Source organism: Manis pentadactyla, chromosome 2, assembly GCF_030020395.1.
Source record: "Manis pentadactyla isolate mManPen7 chromosome 2, mManPen7.hap1, whole genome shotgun sequence".
Taxonomy (NCBI): Eukaryota; Metazoa; Chordata; class Mammalia; order Pholidota; family Manidae; genus Manis; species Manis pentadactyla.
This window is the reverse complement of record NC_080020.1, coordinates 112,966,047-112,983,683: the sequence shown is the minus strand read 5'-3', so window position 1 is coordinate 112,983,683 and position 17,637 is coordinate 112,966,047. Positions and strand designations below refer to the sequence as shown.

Here is a 17,637-nt window from a genome sequence, read left to right as displayed (position 1 = left end):
TACTTGGCACATGTATTATATAAAGACACAAGTACATTTACTGAAGCATTGTTTATAATAACAAAATTGCTCAAATATATATCCATTGGATCTGGCTGAATATAGCTACTCAGCAGAGTGCAATGTAGAAATTAAAAGAATAAAATAGAACTATATTTACTAATATGGAAAGATAACCAGTATGTTAAATTAAAAAACCAAAGGCATAATGTGTGTATGTTTCTTCCCTTACTTATTTATATGAGAAAAAAAACAATTATATATGATGGGTGGGTCTGGAGATTAGTACTAGAAATATGAAATGTACTAGAAATTAGAAATATGAATTAGAGACTAGCCTTTCATTGTATAACCTTTTGTACTATTCAACATATTTTTAATGTGTATTTCTTTAAATGATCCATTTAAATTTAAGTATGACGCCTTAAATTTTCAGTAATGGGAAGGAGGTGGATAGAGTATGTTGGAAGCCAACAAGTTATATAGGGCTGAGTAGAGAAGAAAAGAGACTGAATAACAAAGGTGTCAAGGTCAGGATATAGCTAGTGAGAGAGCTGTACCAAAGCACAGGAGACTTTAATAAGCAACACAGAGAAGACTGAAATTCTAATCCAAGCCATACTTAATCAAAGACAACATCAACACAGGATTCAACTATAAGGTACTTGGCAGGGGAGAGGGGGACTACTTTATAAGCATAATAGCTCTTATTCTTTATGCTCTTCTAACTACTGAAAGGTTGAGAACTATCAAAATCTCACACATACACACACCCCAAGGCAGAAGTCAAAGCCCACTGCCTTTAGCATAAGCACTGTTTCACCAAGATGAGCAAGTTTACCTTGGTAATTCTTCAATACAACCTAGTGACTCACCTTTCAACTGTGTGGCTTCTATAGATATCCTCCCCCCAACCCTACCCCCTACATTTAAAAGCTGGTCATGAACAAGGCCTTGGTTTTGTGGTCAGGCACACCTGTTCTTGTGTCCAGGTTCTGACACTTATTAGCTGTGTGGCCTCACCCTAACGATTCATCCCTGCTAAACCTCAGTGTCTTCCTTTATGAACAGGGATACTATTACTTTCTTACAGAATTTCTTCAAGGGCTCTAGACTGTTCAAAAAGCACCTACCACAGTATATGCAAAGAAACAGGGACTAAATAACTGTTAGCGTGCATTACAGTGCATAAAATATAACCTACACAATCAGAAGTTCAGAAGAGAAAGTAATCTTATTTTATCTGTTCTATTTCCCTTGTTTCGCAGAAAAGGAAACACATAGAAAATTACATAGCTAGTTAGTAGTTTAGCCGGGTCTCTTAACTTCCAGACCAGAACTCTTTTCAGTTACACCTCTTTGCCCATTTTGAGGGAGATGAGAAAACTGAAAGAAGAAAAGGGAAAGGATCTGGGAAACTATTTCTAATTCGCAGGCAGTTTTCAAAAAGTTACACACCATGTTGAACAGGAAAGGTGTTATAATAAATTAAAGGTGTTAACTGTAATGTTATCCATTTATGAGATGGTTACAAAATAATTTTATAACGTATTAGATGACTAAATGTATTTTTCAAACAATTTTTAGAAAAGTCATTTTAGAAATGTCCATTTCACTGGCCCTCAGGAAAATGAAATAACAAATCTTTTAAAATGATACTTACAATTTTTTTCCAAAGTGTCACTTATTTGGCTAAGACTAGGATTTTTAATAAAGGATTGGAAATTATTCAGTATTTATGAATGAAATGATATGATGTCTCAAAATTACTTCAAAATAATATGGGATCAAAGGAGATGGTGGATAATAGGGGAAACAAGAATGGGCATGAGTTGATAATTACTCTAACTGGCTAATGGATATGTAAGTATATATTTAAAATTTTCCACAATAAAAAGTTTTAAAAAGTTATGCTGAAAAAATGGACAATAAAGCTCAATTTTATACAATCCAACTTAAAATTACAGTTTGATAAGCACTGTCTTAACACCATTTGTAAGCATTTATTCAAAAAATATTTGAGTGAATATAGATTAAGATACTGTGCTATGCACACAAAAAATTAAGTAGGGGAAAAAAAAATACCAGTCACCATTCCAAATGCCTCAAGTTGCTTAAACTAGCTGGATATTAGCTTATTAGATAATAATGTGGTAAGTGCTATGATAGTGGCATGAGGAGAAAATGCTGGGGGAGGACAAAAAGGGGATTAATTATACTCATGAAGGGAACTAGGTCCTGGTAAAGATTTCCTACAAGGAATGACATTTGCAGAGTGGGTTTTTCAGCCAGTGTATGGAAAGTAAAAAGTGTTCAGGCATTCAATTCAGGAGGAAGTTGCATTGAGCAAAAATAAAAAGCCCAGAAAGAACATGGCTTGTGCTGAGAATTGCAAGTAGCCTGCAACGTCTCCAGTGGGCTGATGGGTTAGGGTAAGGGCAGCAACAGGCTGGCAAGGGACCTTCAGTCATATTTAAAGGGCCTTCTATGACAGGCTACATAATCTGAATATAGTGAAAGTTTAAAGCATAGAAGGGATATATAATCAGGTTTACCTACATTTTTAGTCATACTACCCTGTTTCCAGTGTGGATAGCAACCTGAAGAATAAATGGTAAGGCACAAAGAATAATCACTTGGAAGATGGGGGCCTGAACAAAACAAATAGCAGCAAAAACTGAGAAAGAGGGACAAGGACTTCAGAAATGCAGCTGACAGGATAGAGGCTGGTATATATAGAGGAAAGAAAAGGGAAACTCAAAGGTAAGAGCAAGGTTTTGAGAAGAAATGTTTTTTCTCAGGAGCATGAACTCAGGGTAAACAGTAAGTGATAATTAAGTAATACAAAGAACCACAAAAGAAAAACTGAAGATAATAAATTCAGTTTTCAATGTGTTGAATTTGAAGTTGAAGAGATTACCCAGGAGGAGGTTATCAGGTAAACAAGATATGGGATATCCCAGATTATCTCCACTTAGGCCTTTTATACACTAGCCTCCAGCATATTTTTTGTTGTTATTGTACTTGTTTTTCTTTCTCTATTATTACTTAAAATATTCTTCATTAAAAAAAAATATGGTACCCAAAACATTTTCTTTTTTCTCTTTATAAACCTAGGGCAATAGGCTAAATTATGACCAAATAATGACCATAATCTAAGTCAGGGCAGGACTTGTGGACTCAATCAATAAGTAAACCAGAAACTAAGCCAACCAACATAACAGCAGGTTACCTCTTGCATATTTGAGGCCTTAGGTATACCAGTATTTATTATCAAGTAACTTATATTACTTAAAAAGTATTTCACAAAAGTTGATAAGGAACATCACAAGTTACTCACCACGCCTTTGATCCTGTTCCAGTACACAAATTGAGCCCTGAACTCTTCTGTTTTTCCCATGGACCATCATCAACTGAAATCTCATAGTAGGATGCCCTATGAATTGAGAATATAAAACTGGATTTGCTGAATTTATGGCTCACAGTAAATAAGACATAGTCTTTTTCAGAACTGATGAAATCTAAGTAGGCCAGCTTGACTTAGACATACCTGACTCAGTGAGCAACATACCACAATGCTAACTTTAATAATGATTAGGTGAATACATTTTTTTAAATGTCCATATATCTGCATCCCTCTCTGATCTCTATGCTCCTTTCTATTACTTTAACATTTCAAACAGGGGCTTCTTACAAATTTTAACCTAAGATTGCTTCTACTGCTTTTATGGACTAACAATACAGAGCTTTATTTTAGAATTCAAAAAGAAAATACCATTCTTAGGTGAGTTTCACTCTTGGTAGCTAGTCCCTGACATATCTAAGTCTATCTAATCTTTCAAGCTATCAATAGTTGCTTCTATACTCTTGTTTCTTAAATTACACACTATGTGCCTTTTGAATTGATGGTAAGCTAACAGAGATAATAAAGTTCTAAAGAAAATTCTCACCCTGTACTAGATTAGTGGACAAAACTAGAAATATTAATTCTTTAAAGATTTCTGTTTCTAAGAGTATTTCATAAGTATGAAATAAAATATTTTTCTTACATCAGCAAAAATGACACTATTCTTTAACTCATGAGTATCTAAATGATTTGCAATGATTCAAAAAATCTTTTGAAGCATGTAAAAGCCTACTTAGTAAACTATACCTTAAAATAGTAGTGTCACTGATCAACACTGCATTTATTTTCTCCAGTAAATAAAAAAGTTAAGATAAATAATAAAATATAGCTTTTCAAAATGACATTATTATACGTGCTTACAAACACTAACATTCAATGGATAATTTATCTCTTGTTGTACCCTTTCACCTTCTCCTGCCAAGCTGTCCATCTGTTAAGGATTTATATGACAACTTTTAATTTTTTCTCTTAAGACAGCATTCTTCATAAAAATAAAAGATATTCACATTTAATGTATTTCATAGCTTTGTTATGTCTTCCTAGACAATTAGGGATTTTAGGCACATTAGGAGTCTATTATATACAGACAGGCCAGCCAAACCTATAGGAATGGCAGCAGCTATTATGCGAGAATCACAGACACAAAAAAGATTAGAGGTTAAGTAGGGAGAGAAGTGAAGCAGAAGTGGAGAGGAAGAAAAGAATAATCAGGTGAGAGATGTTGAGCCCAAAACAATGAGCAAATTTAGTGTCATTCTCACATGCAGGTTTATCATGATTAGTCAACTCATAAAATTTTTGTTTCAGGGAAATTATTTTTTAAGGCAGCAATAAAACTCACAGTCCCCTTAGAGTGGGTATACTTCTTCTTAAATTGTCCACTGCTACAGCCCAAGAATAAGACATTCTAGGTTAGAACAAATAGGAGAAAAAAAAATTGGGCTTTTAAAATGTTCTTAAATCTAAGAACATTATAAATGAGGCAGGAATAATATTGCTGCACTTCTTATTTTCCAAGCAAAGCACTTAAGTTTTCAGGAGTGAAGCCTCAATACAGGATCTGTAATCAGAAATACTGGCCTTATATGACAGTTCTGACACTAACTATATAATCTTGGGCAAATTATTTGAACTATCCAAATCTCAATTTTTTATGATAAATTACAACTACCTTTCTCATAGGGTTGGGATGAGCATTAAATATGATTATATACACAAAATACAAAAAGCCTGACATATAGCAGATATCCAATAAGTGTTCATTTCCCTTCTAAGAGTTTGTCATAGAATCTTTAAAATGTTCTAGTACCTCCAAGAGCGAAACCTTTTTCAATAGCATCAGAAGCCAACCCATTGCTGTCCTTATCTTAGTAAAGATACAAGGTGAGGCATCAAAGAACACAAAAAGAAGCAGCATCAGATATTATTTAGGAGATAAACCAACCAAATCACTACTGCCACAGAAAATAAAAGCATTCACCTATAATCTCCTAATGCAACTTCACCAGATACCCAGAAGTTTATTAATCAATCCATTTTCTTCTTTTTATAAGTTAATTTTCAGTAAGTACAAATTATAAGTCAACACCAGTAGAGGCTCTCAGAAGCTACAACCTTTAAAATATACAGAGTAATATAAGCCATTAATTGGCTTACTGTAAACTCACAAAATTTTTTACCTTATGTCATCTATTTAATGTATACTTTCTCCAATCTCATTCAAAGTTATTACTCTCTTCTCTGTCTTACATCTTAAGAAATAACTAGATTATATCACAAATTAGTTATATTTTCTTCCCTCTCTTCTATCACTTAGAAGTATCCATTATTCACTTTCTTATTGCTTCAAACTTGCTATGTAGCAAAAGAAAAAACCTTATATTGTCTTACTACATTAAATGTTTTTATACTTTTTTAAGTTCTTTAAAGAATATATTTGATTCCTTTGAATAAGATTTACTTTCAATAATTTTTTAAATTATATATTTTACTACCCTCCAAAAAATGAAGATACCACTATCTTTGTCTTATCTTTACATTCCTAGTGACTTCCATATTACACATAGCAGGTGCACAATATATTTTTATTGAATAAATACAAATTACATTAAAATAATTACAACAACTCAAAGATAGTTCAAATTATTCTGTGAATCAGGCTTTGTTACTTTCAGTACTATGTAAGCTAAGTCATTAGCTAAAATGTGGATACTTTTTAATTAAGACAAACTTCTCACAGTAATTAAACTTATGAAAGGATACGACTTACAACAGTAACAGAATTTCAGAATATATGGAACTCTCAGTAAACTAGGGAATCAACTACATGACCCTCAAAGGGTCACATGGTTTGGTAGCAGGAAAATGGGACAGAGGTGCATCTCTAATCTTTCATGCCTAATTTTCTTAGATCTACAAAAATGAGAAGTAAGGCAAGTTCTAAAGTACTATCAACAATTAAATTAGCTTTACATTATGGCAGTCACTTTTTAACAGGTAACTAATGTCGCACAAAAAGTTTTGTCAAAAAATTCTGACAATTTAGCCCAAGTTATATTCAACACCCCCTCAGAAAAGATTTCATCAGTAATAAAATACATACTCTTTCTTTATATTCCTAATGAAGAACTTTACTAACCTTAAGTTTTGCTACTAATGGTTTCAAATCTTAAATGGTTATAAACCTCCATATACTTGCCTTATGATGTTGCACTAAGGAGGACAATTGCCACCTATGTAGTATTTCTACCAAAAGTACTGCTCTGAATCTTAACATGCAGGAAAAAAATCATACAAATCTAACCTAAGGGGTATTCTACAAACCATGTGGCTTAGGCCATTCAAAAATATCAATATCATAAATGACAAAACGGGGGTGGGCTAAGGAACTGTTCTTAATTAACTAAAGAGCCATGATGGCCAAATGCATTGTGGGATGCTAAATTAAATCCTGGAGAAAAATAAGCAAACTTAAAGGACATTATTAAGACAATTAATAGGGAAGTTTTAATATGAAGTTCTCGAAAAGTTTTATTATCAACTGCAAATGTATGCCTAGAATATCATTCTCGTAAACATTTATAAAGCTACAGAACCGTATGATAGATTAAAGGTTCTGAGAAACACTCCAGTAAAGAAACCTGAATACCTTTATTTAACCTAGGATTTCACAAATTTTTTTGGTTATAGAACCTTCTTTCCTCTAAACATGATTGATGTGTATGAAAGTTCTGGAAATATTTTATTAAATAATTCATTTCTATTACTTATACAGTATTAACTATTTATTAATCTTAAGCTATAGAAATTGAGTAAATATCTAAAAAGCACTAAAAATTCAATTCCAAGCTCAAGAGCACAGATTTAAAGATACCTTGATGATAGACTCTCTCCAATGAAGACTTCATTTAGTGCTCTCACTGGCAAAAGCTGGGGTCCAGAAATCTCAGATCCTGCAGTTAATGAAAAAAAAAAAAATCAAGACAGCTCTTTAAGTTTGAGAAATGTTATGACAAAAATTTTATAAAATATTTATTCTTATTTTTGTTTTAATAGAATCTATACCTTAATATTAACATACAAATTAAATGTTATTTAAAGTATTCATAATATAAACCTCAAAGTCATCTAAAATAGTTATAATGAAGCCTGTTTCTCCTAAATAAACCTTAATTATTCTTGAAACAATTTTTCAAGAGTGATGAAATATACATATTCATCTCATAAGATTCTTATTGTCACATTTAGTTTTACTCTGGAAGCTTCAGAAGTGGAAATGATCAAGTACTTCCAAAGAAAAGTCATTTTGGATTTAAATGGCAAATCACATCCATGGCTCATGTTGGAAACAAAATCATTTATGACAGAGATGGGATTTTTTTTCAAATAGAAAACCTCAAGAGTGTTTTTTAAGCAACAGCAACACTGGAGGAACACTGCATCTCCTTTCATGACTCCTAAAAAATGTCTTTCCTTTTTTTACACTAGAAGACTGTTTGCACAGCTGAAGTAATCTTCCTTGATTATTTAAACATCACTACCATCACACAAAATCCTCCAAAGGATTCCCACTGTTTTCTGAATCAATCAAACAGGTGATTGTCACCTTCAAATGGTTTCTTTTACTTTTTATCTTTTATTAGTCTCCAACTGGAAATGCCAAGCCTATCTTTTCTTACTGTCACCAACAACAGATTCATCACACCCAAGTACCTCCCACTGAGTGGCACATTGGAAACATTCCCTTTTCTGTCTCTCCATACTTTCTCCTTGAAAGTGCACCCCAATTGTGGTAGCTAGCCCCAGGAATGGTCCCCAGCGATTCCTGCCTCCTGGTATTCATATCACTGTGTATCTCTCCTCTCCAGTTATACCAGGATTGGTCTATGTGACTTGACCAGTGTATGGCAGAAGTGATGGTATGTCACTTCTGAGATTTGGTTACAAAGGATACCCTGGCTTGTGCCTTGGTTGCAATCTCAGTTCACTTGCTTTGAGGGGAGATATTTAATGAGCAATCCCATGGAAAAGCCAACACAGTGAGGAACTGAGGCCTCCTGCTAACAGCCATGTGATGATGACCTGGAAAGCAGCTCTTCAGTCATGTCTTCAAATACTGGTGTCCCTGCAACAAGCTTAACTATTAACTTCCTGAATGGCCCCAAACCACAACTAACAAGCTAAGATGCTCCTGGATTCTTGACCTTCACAATCTCTGTGAAATCATATTTAAGTTTTAAGAGATAAATTTTGGAGTAATGTGTTATGTGGCAATAGATATCCAATACACAGACTCTTAATATACTAAAACTTACCACCAACACAACCACTGATTTAATACTCTCCTCTGACTTGCGAGCCTGATTATGTTCTTCTATTTAAAAGTTTATTGAACATTAATTACATGCATCTCGCTTCTTTTGGATTATAACCTTTTAAAGGGGACCCAACTATTTTTTCAAATATAACGTTATTACTATGCCTAAAACCCTTTGAAAACTTGTTATTTGACTAAACTGTATAACAAGTTGACATTATCAGTTCCATTGCATAGTAGAAAGAACACCACAAAAAGGAATAATAAAAAATTTGATGCGCTTAATCATATCTAGCTGCATTTAAGACTGAAAACATAACTTCTGAAACTGTCTCAGTTTGGTACTAGATATAGTCACATCCTCATGTCTGACAGTTTTATCAATGTAAAAGGCTAAAATTTGTTTAAATTTTTATTTATATAAGGTGATTACTAATGGTATTTGTTTTACATCTCCCCAGATTTTCCACAAATGCTCAACTAATAAGTAGGTACTCACTACTAATAAATAGGAATTCTCACCAAACTTGGCACTTTTATTATGTGTGCTTGCTGTATTTCACCTGACATCCTTTGTCAAAGAAGAGAATAAGTAAAATTGCTTCAAATCTCATTAATCATCTTAATTCTGCTTACATTTTCCTTCATGCTAAATGACCACCAAACATTATCTAATCACAAAACAGTTCATTTATAACTTCAATAAGGACATGAAAAGATGGGCTCAAAACCAACTAACAATTTTCTATCCATAAAAAAAAAGATGATAAAATTAATTATAATTTATATTTTTAAATATGTAATTGTTACACTAGTGACAGGGGCTATTTCTCTCACACTGTCATACTACTAGACTATGTTTCCAGGTATACTAGCATTGGGTGTACTCATGGGACTAGTAATGGCCAATGAACAGAATATGAGTAAAAGTAGCGAAAAGTTCCAGTTCCTAAAATTTCTCTGAAGATCCTCCATGTTCTCAGTCTTCTCCTCACAAGCTACACAGGATCCAGTAGAAGACTCAGAGGCCTTAAAAGATGGTAGGTAGCCTCTCTTTTAGAAGTTCCTCAACACTCCTTGGTCAGTGAGATGAGCTAGAAATAAACCTTCATTACACTGAGCCACTGAGTTTCTGGGAATGTTTATCAAATCAATTCCCTTAATCAAATTAATACAACCAAGCTTACAAATAAGAAAGGTAGTTTATGTGATTAAATTTTTAAAAATAATAATAAACCAATTCCACCTTCCCTTGAGGGTATACAGGTAATAAAAATGAATTCTTCCTAACTTGTACATAAATATGGATAGATTACACTACATAAAATAGATAGCATTCCTTTAAGCTGAGAAGTTAAAAAAATATGTAATTTTTTTTCTCTGTAATCTTTTGTTCTAAATTAGCTAAATCAGGGATCAAACATGGTATGTTTATAGTCTGAAACCTGCTCCTCCTATACTCAAAAATCCCAAATGGCAGCTTCCTAGGAAATGTTTCCTGCCAACTTGAAGAGAATTTAAATAGGAAATATGAGCCATATCTTGAAATCTTCTTAAATTTTTTCTCAGAAAATGAAGTTTTCTATCAAAGAAAAAAAAAAAACACTAACAAAAAATCCCTCTAAAATAGTGCCTAAACATGGTAAATGTCATATAACAATATTAATGATTATAAGTATAGCAATTTCCAGTATTACCATTGAAAAGTTTGAAACTATTCTTATTCCGGATTCTTCATAAAATGACCTACTCCATAAAATAACCACTATCACTACCACCTCCACCACCTCCTCTCTAGAAGCCCAGAGGAGCTTTGTTTTATCCCTAGTATTCTGACACATCTTGGTGTGGAACCTTTTTCCATTAATTATGCTAAGTACTTTGTGAGTCCTTTAAATTCAAAAACTGCTGCCTAAGTTTTGAGAATTTTTTTCTGTAACATTTTTTCTGTTCTTTTTCTAGAACTACCATTAATTAGAGGTAAACATCCTGGATGTTACTTAGTTAATATGTAATTTTGTTTCTGTATATGACATATTAACTTAGTATATATATTAAAAACAGTGAATCTGAAATAGGAATCTGAGCAATGAATCTCTGAATACCAATCTACATTTTCCCCATAAGACTATTTGTGAAAAGAGCCAAATCCTGAACATTTTTTGGTGGTAACAGTCACTTCTTTTGCTGAGGGAAAAAGTAAAATTTCTAGGTAAGATTTTAAAATGTAACTTAATAGTTACTATAGTTTTTCAAAGGCAATAACAGGAAATCATATGCATATAGTTACTTAAAAGATTTCTAGAATCAATTATTTTTTTCCTCAGGGAGAAGGAACATCTTTGAAACATGACATGAACACATAGTTTAGGAAAATACTATAAAGCTATTAATCACCAAGAAAAACTGAAAAAATGAACATAAATAAGTATGAGGTACCACAACAAGGTTAAGAAAGCAGACCCTCTAGGTCACTGAAGGAAAAAAAGCTCTAAGAGACAGAAAGCACGTATGTAAAGGTAGCTTTTCCTGGTAAGCTTGGCCAAGAAATGAAACACAGGAGAAAAAATATCTTTTTATACAGTCCACAGATATTTAGCATATTTCTTGGGATCTTCTTGCATCATGAAAGTCTTACAGTTTCTGGAAAAAGTGGGAAAATATGTGTAAATTATAATTAAAAAATTAGCTCAAAACTCAGAATTCACCTTAACACTTGTAACAAAAAAGCTGCCTATCACCTTATGCTAATATTCTATTAGCAGCTAACATAAACTTTTGAAACAAATTTTAAGGCTTGGATGCAAAATTTCCCAACAAGGCTTTAATCAGTAACTATGGTAAATGTACCTAAATACAACTATACAAATGTGTAATTCTTATGAAATCTTCCAAAGATTTAGCTCATTTTATTTCTGCTGCTTTTTCCTTTTTAACATTTCAAAGATTAAGACCAAGTATCTTTCTTTCAAATCAACTATTCTTTTGGACACTTTATAACCCTTCCCTAATCAACCAGTTTTCAACCTGTCCTAGAAAATATTTTTTCTAGAAATAAACTGTATTTCTTAATCCAGTATCTAATAATAAATTTTATGCCTAAAGTAGTATTTTCTTAATACTATATTTTTTAAGTGTTGTCAGTGGCACTAAAATCCCCAAGCTGATTATATTAGAGATCAAAGGAACTATGAACATTGCCCCAAACACATATAATTTCCAGTCCACCTACTTGCATCATGAACTCTTTCAATGTTGAAGGCTCTACTATGTTGATTCAAACTTAGTTGCTGTTCGTGAAGGTCCACAGGCACGGGGTTTACGCCAGTCCCTTCAAGGTACAGCCTGATTCGCTGCCTCCATAACCACCTTAGGAGAGTGAAGAAAAAGCAAGTTATGTTAAAATAGAGTGAGTTAACTAAGGATTAGACATTCTAATTCCTCTAAAGTAAAAAATCTGTATTAAAAAAGTAGTTATTCTATTAACAAAATTTTACCAGAAACACTTGAAACCCACAGAATCCTGCTCAAAGACAAATGTAGATGTTTCTCTTTTCAATCATAATGGAAATATCTTATGCATTTGCACAAACTCTCCTAAATAATTTGAATTAAAGTTAAATTCTTTATCAAGTATCCATTAAGCCTAAGATACTGAGCTAGATATAGTTGTATTTTGCCCAACAAAAAGTGTAACACATATAGAGAAAAAGAACTCTGAAATTAAAATAATATTGTCTTAAGGTGGCTGGATTAGAGAAAAATCCCTCCCTTAGAATTCTGTAGTGGTGACTTTTTTAATAATAAAAGGAAAAAAACAATAACAAATATAACATTTAAGATTATAACCTAATAACATTTTTGGTAAAAGTAAAGAAAAAAAGAAATCAGGTTTAAATTATTTCAAAAAAAGAACTGATGTATCAACAAAAAGCCAGCAAGACAGATTCTGCTAGATAAGTATACAGTAGTATACTCCCACTTGGTAGCTATAAATTAGTCATACTAGAATCATTATTAATTAGATGATTCCAGAAGTCAAGACTTAATACAACTTACAAATACCCAGAAAAAAAAGCTTTCTCAAACTATAAAATCTAGTCCAAATCAGGAATTAAAACAGTCCAACCTGGCTCTAATATAATGTGCCAACTTCATCTCAACTCCTCCCTTGACCCTTCTTTTCTCAGGACAGTCTGACCACTGAACAAATTAAGTGAAAAAAATATGAAAAAAACAACCCCATTGCTTACAAAACACTTAATATGTTAAGACTGAGATACTAAGAATCTCAGCATGTTTGGAGTAAATCCAACCCTCAGTCATTCTGGATGGGAGATGAGGATAAAAAATATAAAATCTGAAGAGTATCTGAACATTCAATTTTAGCCAACAGTTTTAACTGTCCTTCTCCCAAACTGCTAAGAATATGTAACAAGGTTAAGAAAGCAGACCCTCTATGTCTCTGAAGGAAAAAAAGCTCTAATTGCAATTACATTATAAGCCAGGTGGTCTCTGTCAGGGTTTCTCTAGACAATTCCAGTGGACTGAGATAATAACTATGATGTGTTTGGCTACTACTGTAATTATGGACTAATCCAAAGCTAATTTGTTCTGTATAACAGCATTTTTACTGACACACATTTATTAAGATATTTATATAAAAACAGTAAGAAATTCCTACCTGAACTCACCACGATAGAACTTCTGTAGGGCTTCTGGGAAGGAATGTGTATATCGAACAGGAAGACACAAATGACCCTCAGACCTTTATTTTAAAAGGGATTTGGATTGGTATAAAGGGAAGAAAAAAAAACAATTCAAAAGGTGTCACTAAACTACAAAAATCAGATAAGAAAACTTAAATTTATATTATATACTTCTTTTTTTTTGCCACAAAATTTTCTGTACTTCCAAACAGGGACAAAAAAAGACCAAATAGAAATTGTTTATATCTAGCTTTAATGTCTTAATACACAATACTACTTCAGGTTCCACATTACACCGTGAAACAAAAAATAATAGCAAATTTGCCACTGATTGATTACCCTGCAAAATTATTTAATAGAACTGTGATGTCTGCATCTTCCCTTTAAATTATTTAACTATTAACTTTGGGCAAGTCACTTTGCATCCCCTTCCTCATCTCTAAAAGGGTTATAAAACCACTGATCTCTAAAGGTTATTCTGAAAAATCAAACTATTTATATGAAAGTACTTTGAGCTATAAATCTCCTCTAAAATGTAATTTAAGACATTCTTAGTCACTAAAAGAGAACTCAGCTTAATCCAATTTAATGCTTTATTTATTCAAAAAATATGTAAGGATGAAGTCCTTGAAGGAGCTTCATTAGAATGGAAGGACAGAAAAGTTTTAAAAATTGCAAATTACAACATTGAAATTGCCTATAAGCTGCTATAGGAATATAAGAGACTAATAAGGTACCTAACATGAGAAAAGGTGTCCAGATAGCTTAATCATCATTCAGAAGATGCTTTCAATCTTGAAGGAAAGGTTGAGAGTAGACTTGACAAAACAAACTCTTGATAGTAACTGTAATTTAACTTAAAAGTGTGAAGAGCACAAAAAAAGATTTGTACAAAGTCATGACTAGTCAGTAATTTCCGTATCTGAGAAGGTCAACACTGAGGTTAAGAACTTTAGAGAGGGCCTGTTTTTTAGTTTTTATATTCACTACAATACTTTACACAGTGCTAAGTATATGAAAGGTATCCACAATAATGACAGTACAATACCTCCTGAGGTCAACTGCAGGTCTAAAACACTTAAGAGAGAAGAATCTCTCATGAGGTTATAGTCAGATATCAGCTACGGCTGTAAGCACCTGGAGACTTGACTTGGCCTGGAGGAATCACTTTCAGTGTGGTTCACACACGTGGCGGGCAAACTGGAGGCAGCTGTTGGCAAGAGGCTTCACTTCCTCTCCAAGTAAGGCTCCACCATGCTGCTTGGGTCTCCTCACATCACGGTGGCTGACGTATCCCAGAATGAGCAACCCAGGAGACCAATAAAGAAGCTGCAATACCATTTATGACCCAGCCCTGGAACACACACACTGTCATACCATAGTCTGTTGGTCACATAGGCCAGCCCTTACTGAATATAGAAGAGAGTAGGGAATCACATAAAGCTGTCAATACTAGGAGGCTACCTTGGAGGCTGGCTACTACACGCCCTCCATCCCATTCTGATTATTAAACATTCAAATGTCATAATTATATACCAGATTCAATAGAGTAAGTACAGAATACAGAAAAGACAAATTATGTATTAACTCCAGATGAGTCCATGTGAGTGAGTCATCTTAGAAGTGTATCCTCCAGCCCAAGTCAAACTTTCAGATGCCTGGAGCAACCTGCTGACATCTGCCTCTAACCTCAGAAGAAATCCCAAGCCAGAATCACCCAGTCAAGCTGCTCAATTCCTGATATACAGAAACCATGAGAGGAAATAAGTGACTATTATTGTTTTAAGCCTGTAAATTCGGGGATGACTTGTTATGCAGCATTTAGTAACTAATATAGAGGAGAAGAAACTTAAGTTGAACATTAACTTCTAGGCTTATTTAAGGATTGTGAAGCAAGACAGTGTGTAAGAAAAACCATCAAGCAATCTGAATTAGCCAACAAGCTAAGAGGCTTACTACATTTCTGCCTGAAGGTGAGAGACCAAAGGATTTCTAAAATCTGTTATTCTAATAGAAATTAGAGAAGTAGCACTGCCTGTTTCCCAGTTTCAAAATCCCAAGTTATGAACATTAAGCTTTTTAAAGGAAAATTTCAACAAACTGTATAAAATATAATCACTAAAGTTAAGTAATCTCTTTAATAATATAAAAATATGCCACTAAGAAAGCTCTAAAATACACATGCATCAACAGTGAAGGCAACCAAATAGAATTCCTGAACCAAGGATCTCAATTACTTATGCTCAGGGAATATTCACTCATCTAGGTTGGAATCAAAACCCTGCTTACTAAGATCATTTAATTTGTCATTAACTTCAAATGTTTATTACCTACTGATTATATATGTGACAGAAATTAAAATACAAAGTCCTATAGTCAAGGAAGTTATAGTCTAATGAAAGGGACAAATAATCAAGCAGAAAACATGAAGGGATAAGTGCTCTCTGTGCAGAGAATCATGGTCAGAGGACAGGAGAGGGACCAGTCTTGAATGAACAACAACTACACAACTGAGTAGGGGTATAAGGGCACTCGAGACAAAAGCACATGAAAAGAACATGGGCCTTCCACTTACTCTTTCAAATCCTGCCATCTTAAGAATCAACAAAGCTCCTCACATGTGAGCCTCCAACCATGGTGTTAGCAGATGCCCACCCCACTACATGTGCATTCAGAACAGCCTTTAGGGTGTGGGGTGGAAGAACTGGATAAAGGTGCTCAAAGACACAAACTTCCAATTATGATTACTGGGGATGTAATGTATAATACGATCACTATGTTATGGTATATTTGAAGTTATTAAGAGAGTAGATCCTAAGAGTCCTTATCACAAAGAGAAAAATGTTTTTTCCCTTTTTTATATCTACATGAGATGACAAATGTTAACTAAACTTACTATGGTAATCATTTCATAATATATGTATATTAAGTCATTAGCTCTGTACCTCTTAAACTTAAACAGTACTGTATGTCAATTATATCTCAATAAAACTGGGGAGGGGGGTGGCAGAATACAACTCCAAAATAAAGAATAGCTTTAAGGAAGGACCCCAGTCTGTTCCTAGAGGGGCTTCAGTAATTTTTTTTTTCAGCCGAACAATGTATAAAGCCTGTGAGTAAATGAGGATTTATGAAACTAGGAAAGCAGACAGGCAACAGATGGTGAAAGATCATATATACTGTGTTAAGGAATTGTCAATGTATCCTGAAGGTCATGGGGAAACCCTAAAAGATTTTAATTAAGGAGTGGATACAATCAGATGTACACTTTGGAAAGAACATTCAAGCAAAGTATAAAGGATGGGCTAGAAAGGGCAAGACTGGAAGCAATTGCAGTAATTTAAATAAACTCTAAGGCCTGAGCTATGTTTAACAGCAGTGAGGATGGCAAGAGATGGGACTCAAAGGTAGGATCCCTAGAACTTAGAACTCGATCCTGAGACCAATTTGACGAGGGGGAAGAGGGGCAGGACAGGTAGTCACATCTTCAGCACAGAATACGATTCCATTCCTTAAGTGTGGTGAGGCAGGGGAAAGGAGAAGGGTTCATTTGCAGACATGTTACATTTTTAATGCCACTGGATACACTGAAGTAGAGGAGAGTAAGGCTAGAATAGCATGAAGAAAGGGAAAAAGTTAACAGGAGATAAGAACACAGAATAGTCAGGGGCCAGATAATGCAGTCGTGTATGTCATAGTAAAGGTGACCAATTGTCCCAGTTTCCCTGGGGCATGCGACTATCAGTGCTAAAGCTGGGGAAGTCTCTGGCAAGTCAGGATAACAGGGTCCAGTCCTTGGGTCTTCTCTGTCCCTCTGTTCCATGTCATAATTTGCTGTCCAATGCCAACTATATGGATATGTATTTCTCATGCCTGAGCTAAAAACAAGAGCTATATCCTTCAAAACAATTACACAGAAAAGAACTCTACTGAAGGTAGAGATCAATGCCTACATTTCACCTCCAAAATGTTTTTGGAACATGGTTCTAATGTTCATGATAGTCAGGAGCCACCGTGCTTCCACTTAAACATTATGCACTACAGTAAACACCCTGTAGCAAAAAAAGCCCAACAATGTGACTATGGTGGAGAAAATACAGAAGAGCTTCCAAATCTTAAAATTTATCATAACAGATATTATGCACAGCAAAACATAAATGTATGTATAACATTCAAAAAAAAAGTCAAACGAACAATGTGTTTTC

At 33.9% G+C, this 17,637-nt stretch overlaps 2 protein-coding genes across 4 annotated transcripts in view; one reads left to right on the top strand and one right to left on the bottom strand.

Moving 5' to 3' along the window:
• The window catches only part of SKP2 (S-phase kinase associated protein 2), a 111,717-nt gene that overhangs the window by 46,688 nt on the left and 47,392 nt on the right, over window positions 1–17,637 (top strand). The window lies entirely within an intron of this gene.
• NADK2 (NAD kinase 2, mitochondrial) overlaps window positions 1–17,637 on the bottom strand; it is a 38,999-nt gene that overhangs the window by 7,543 nt on the left and 13,819 nt on the right. For 2 of the 3 annotated variants that reach the window (XM_057495785.1, XM_036932094.2), the window contains exons 5-8: window positions 13,408–13,491; window positions 11,956–12,092; window positions 7,281–7,359; window positions 3,341–3,436 (exon numbers count right to left, since the gene is read on the bottom strand). In XM_057495785.1, coding sequence (XP_057351768.1) covers window positions 3,341–3,436; window positions 7,281–7,359; window positions 11,956–12,092; window positions 13,408–13,491 — 396 coding nt within the window. Of the gene's footprint in view, window positions 1–3,340; window positions 3,437–4,748; window positions 4,815–7,280; window positions 7,360–11,955; window positions 12,093–13,407; window positions 13,492–17,637 lie in introns of all 3 variants that reach the window. The other variant, XM_036932093.2, reaches the window with a different exon arrangement.